This window comes from Sitodiplosis mosellana, unplaced genomic scaffold (genome assembly GCF_009176505.1).
Source record: "Sitodiplosis mosellana isolate CC-2019 unplaced genomic scaffold, AAFC_SMos_1.0 Smas_scaffold_14, whole genome shotgun sequence".
Lineage (NCBI taxonomy): Eukaryota > Metazoa > Arthropoda > Insecta > Diptera > Cecidomyiidae > Sitodiplosis > Sitodiplosis mosellana.
The window spans coordinates 291,654-296,527 of NW_022595256.1; the positions used below are offsets into that span (position 1 = coordinate 291,654).

The window sequence follows — 4,874 nt, forward strand, 5'->3', positions numbered from 1 at the left end:
TCAATCCATTGATGTTATCGCCACATCGAAATTCGCACTCCTTATCAGTTTGTTATCAATGGGAAACATTTGGTTCCAGACTAATAACATCACCATCTCATTACTCAAATATATTTCATCTAATAACTATACTAATAAGATACCATGCATCTTATTACTCGTTCGACCAATAACATTCTAATAACTATACTCACTAGATATATTACTAGTGCAAAAAGTAATGAGTAATAATATAGGTTCATCTTATTAGACTAATAAGTAATAAGACCACTAATAAGATACCGAAAATGCCAAAGTATATGTTGATTCAAAATGTCGAAAATACAGCAGCTCACAACACAATACCGAAAAGTTTTCAACTATTGCATCAAAGTTTAATTACCGTTCATTTTGTCATTTTATATAATAACAAATATTTTTTGGTTTTGCTATTCGATTTACCGAAAAACGATGAGCATAAATCACTTTGGCACACTGTAACATGAAAACCAGTATTTTTCGGGTTGTGTGAAAAATTGTGTCGAGTGTTCGATGGTAGAAAATTGTATGTGCGTTGTTTTTGTTGTTGTTCCATTTACAGATGCGGTTGTGATGACTGCGTAATTTCACGCCTCGATGACTCGCTTCGACATTCACGCTCTCGAATAAATGCATATCGGGCTTTGGCCAGTCCAAGTTTAATATCACTTTCGTCAAAGGATCCAATATTGACCGCTTTCGAACTCTCATGGGAACTGCGACGTTTAAGCTTTTTGGAGCATGAATTCAAGGTAATGCTGCCGCATTTCGTCTAATCCATTATAATCGTAATATTATCAAAATGATACCAACAAAAAAGCACCCAGGTTTGACCAACGCAAAAATCGATTGTTTATTCAAATTGCAGAGTGAATATCAGGAATTGAGACGACAGTGTCAAGACTTTGGTACAGCCCTATTGGATCACACACGAACTTCAAACGAACTTGAAGTTATGCTAAATCACGATCCAACCAATTTATCTGGACCAATGTTTGAGCACGGCGAACGAATGCATCTGAACCGCTTGAAATTGGCAATCAAATTACGACAAAAAAAGGTTTTGATCTCACTGAATCACTTTATTTACCTTATTTTCTCCCTTTCGAAACTCTCAACAAAGGGAAAGTGGGGAAGAAAGAAGAAAAGAAAGAACCGTTCAATCAATTTCATAAAGTTATGCCATTCTTCAGCAAATATTCACAATGTAATGCGTTTTTATCGTCTCGTTTGTTATACTCACAGTTTGTAGCCCATCCGAATGTACAGCAGTTGTTGGCAAGTATATGGTATGAAGGTGAGTGTATGAGAATGGAATTCAAAATTATCTACTTATCATTTGTTTTGCAATCGATGAGACTTCTTTTCTTATTCACTCCATCTAGGTTTACCTGGGTTCCGGCGAAAAAATATGGCCTTACAAACACTTGAAATCGTCCGAATCGGTAAGATTGACCAGAGAAAAGAAAATCAGTAACACCATATGAAAACATTACATATTGCATGTGGGGAATATTAACTAAAGCTTCGATTCAGCATAAATAATCAATAAAACTTTTTCTCTTCTGGTTCTCTTCTGCAGGAATACTTTTTCCACTGTTTTCAATCACTTACATAGTAGCTCCGCATTCACGAATTGGTCAAACGATGCGAAAACCGTTTATTAAATTTATTTGTCACAGCGCTTCATACTTCACATTCCTGTGTAAGTATTTGTATTGCTGATGGAATAAAAGTGAAAATGGAATTGCTCAAAACATTGAGGCAAATCCATTTAAACTTTTTCGTATGTAGAGAGTTAAGTTTACGTTTTATAACATTTTGTACACATTTACGTAACGTACATAGTTTGAATTTAGTGGAATTCGGTGTTAAATTAAAGTACTTTTCATGCCATTCAGAGAAGACATTCTCTTGAATTCAAATACCTTTCGCTTTTTTTCCTGCTCGTTCAATTTCGTTTTCAATTTTAATTGCATACCTTCCTTCATTCATTCTCTCCGGGCAATCTGTGCTTGTGAATTCAATCATTCTGTTGCCGTTAAATCGTCCAACTGACCAACGAACTGACCACAACCATCCAACCAACCCCATTGAATCGAAATGTCGGTGAACATACACATAGTTCTGTTAATGTTAGCTTCTCAACGAATTGAGTCTGTGGTTGGAAATTGGTTATGGGCCAACGATCGAACCGGCTCGCTCGATTCCGACGACGAAGTACCGACAAAGCGTGGCGCGACACCAACGGCTATTGAATGGATGATTCTGGCCTGGGTGAGCGGTAAGTTAATCTATGTAAACGGTCCCATATACCATGTCGTATTTTTTCTTCTTTTTCCGTTCAGGTTTAATCTGGAGCGAAGTGAAACAGGTGATGTTCTACATTTTTATTTACAACATCCATACAATTGTTGGGATTCGAAAGGAGAGTGTGTGATTTGTCCTTCGATTCTCGAGGAAGTGAAATGTTTATCATTGTTTGAATATTATTGGTTGACACTGTTTTTTTTTAGCTATGGGATATTGGCCTACAGGAATATGTGAATGATATGTGGAATGTTATAGATTTTGTAACGAATTCATTGTACGTTGCGACTGTGGCATTGCGGGTGGTGTCTTATTTTCAGGTATTTATTTACATATCGCTGCATATTGTTTGTCGCAAAAACACTTGACGCGCGATAGAAAACGTGCTACAGTGTGCCGATACCATTTCCGGTGCGAATTCAAATGCAAACCGATATGTTTGTGTATTCGTTGTAGGTACAAAAAGAAATGGTCAACAATAAGAGTGCAGCGGATTTACCGCGTGAACAGTGGCATTCATGGGATCCAATGTTGTTATCAGGTTTGCTATTTTTTCTCTCTCTCTTTCTCGCTCGCATTCTCTTCATTCTATTCAAGGCTGGATCAACGTAGTCCATTGAAAAGTTTTCATTGTTACCGCACAAATTGAAATCCATTTCAATTAACTTTGTACCATTCTTCTTGTACTCGTTCCATGACAGAGGGCCTATTTAGTGCGGCGAATATATTCAGTTCGCTGAAATTAGTTTACATATTCTCGGTGAACCCACATCTGGGTCCACTTCAAGTGTCACTTTCACGTATGGTTATGGACATCATGAAGTTTTTCTTCCTCTATGTGCTCGTGTTGTTCGCCTTCAGTTCAGGTCTCAATCAATTGCTATGGTAATTATTGTTTATGTTTATTTATTGTAACTTTTGCCATGAAGTTGAAGCTCGTGCTCTTCATTAATACAGTGCATTATTTTCATTCCAAATGAATTTTTATCGATATCCTTTGCGTACATACTTCAGGATACATTTCAATGCACATTCATTATAGATTCTTCTTTCATTCGATATCCCCTGTCCTGTTAGGTACTATGCGGACTTGGAGAAGAAGCGTTGCCCAGAGATGAATATGGCCAGCAACAATATGACTCCGAATGATTCGCAGATAGCAACAGATCACAATGCATGCTATGTTTGGCGTCGATTTGCTAAGTAAATAAACCCTTCCGCTGTCCGTTCATTGTACGAATTTCTCTACGATTTCGTGCAGTATGATGGCTTTTCCTTCAAAACTTTAAAGTTTTAAGCTATTGTGAAAAGTTTCCAAAGCTTGAATTTCAAATTGAAATTTGAGTTCGAATTGAAAGTTCTTTGATTCATTGGCGAAGTTTTTAATGGACTCTTGCTTTTTTAACTTACTGATAGCATTGTTTACACATTCTTTTTCCACCATTCCTTTTTTCCTTTTCCATGCGCAGCTTATTTGAAACGACACAAACACTTTTCTGGGCTGTTTTCGGCTTAGTGGATTTGGACAGCTTCGAATTGGAAGGCATTAAAATATTTACACGTTTCTGGGGAATGCTGATGTTTGGCACCTACTCAGTCATCAACATTGTGGTTCTGTTAAATCTCCTTATTGCTATGATGAATCATTCGTACCAGTTGATTTCGGTTAGTATTTACTACTGTGTATTAAATAAAAAAGCATTTTTAAAGCTTATGTCTCGGGCAATATGCGATGAAGTGAAATGGAGGAAGAAACGACGAATATAAAGAAAATGTTGCCCAATAAACACTATTAAAAATACATTTGTATCCGGTTTGTTCCGCTTCTAATGCTATTTTCCTTCAATATTTCGTTCGCATCATAAATTTTAAAAGATATTGCTCTTGACTAACCGAATGATTCTTTCGACAATTGTGTCACCGAAATAAACAAAATGAAACGTTCCGTCGATCCGATGTTTTGTGTAATATTTTTCACATCGTAAAATGATTTATCGTTGTTTTTTTCTCGTCTCATTTCATGGGTGCGTTGGTGCATGTTAAATGCTTGTTCATGTTCTTTTTTTCGTTCACAATTTATTTATTTTTTCTCTTTGGTTCTGTGTAGGAACGAGCTGATGTTGAATGGAAATTCGCGAGGTCCAGACTGTGGATTAGTTATTTTGAAGAGGGTGGTAAGTGGCAATCGATTTAAAAATAAAACTTGCTAAAAAATTATAGATGTGAAAATGAGTGAAATGTTCGAGCAAAGTATAAAAAATCAGTACTTTTTTCGTGAATGGGTACAACAACAGAACAACAAGATGAACCGACCATTTTGCATAATCAAAATTCGTTTGTTCATGTATATTTTTCTTTTGATTTTAGGTACATGCCCTCCACCATTTAATATCATTCCAGCACCCAAATCGATTTGGTATATTTTTGAATGGATGAAAAAGAAATTTTTCGGCCGTTCAAAAACCATTAAAAAAGAGCACATGAAAACCATCCGGGTAAGTGTTTTCAGACACATCCCTTTTGCGCCGGCAGGGATTGTATTTCAT

The 4,874-nt window shown here is 36.4% G+C and overlaps 1 protein-coding gene across 1 annotated transcript in view; it reads left to right on the forward strand.

Moving 5' to 3' along the window:
- LOC129567948 (transient receptor potential-gamma protein) overlaps positions 1-4,874 on the forward strand; it is a 22,498-nt gene that overhangs the window by 10,317 nt on the left and 7,307 nt on the right. Inside the window, exons 6-19 of the mRNA XM_055445338.1 lie at positions 539-770; positions 887-1,078; positions 1,264-1,315; positions 1,404-1,463; positions 1,601-1,723; positions 2,144-2,302; positions 2,367-2,392; positions 2,535-2,648; positions 2,785-2,869; positions 3,030-3,213; positions 3,406-3,531; positions 3,798-3,993; positions 4,436-4,502; positions 4,696-4,823. Of these exons, the coding sequence (XP_055301313.1) occupies positions 539-770; positions 887-1,078; positions 1,264-1,315; positions 1,404-1,463; positions 1,601-1,723; positions 2,144-2,302; positions 2,367-2,392; positions 2,535-2,648; positions 2,785-2,869; positions 3,030-3,213; positions 3,406-3,531; positions 3,798-3,993; positions 4,436-4,502; positions 4,696-4,823 (1,744 nt within the window). The remainder of the gene's footprint in view (positions 1-538; positions 771-886; positions 1,079-1,263; positions 1,316-1,403; positions 1,464-1,600; positions 1,724-2,143; positions 2,303-2,366; positions 2,393-2,534; positions 2,649-2,784; positions 2,870-3,029; positions 3,214-3,405; positions 3,532-3,797; positions 3,994-4,435; positions 4,503-4,695; positions 4,824-4,874) is intronic.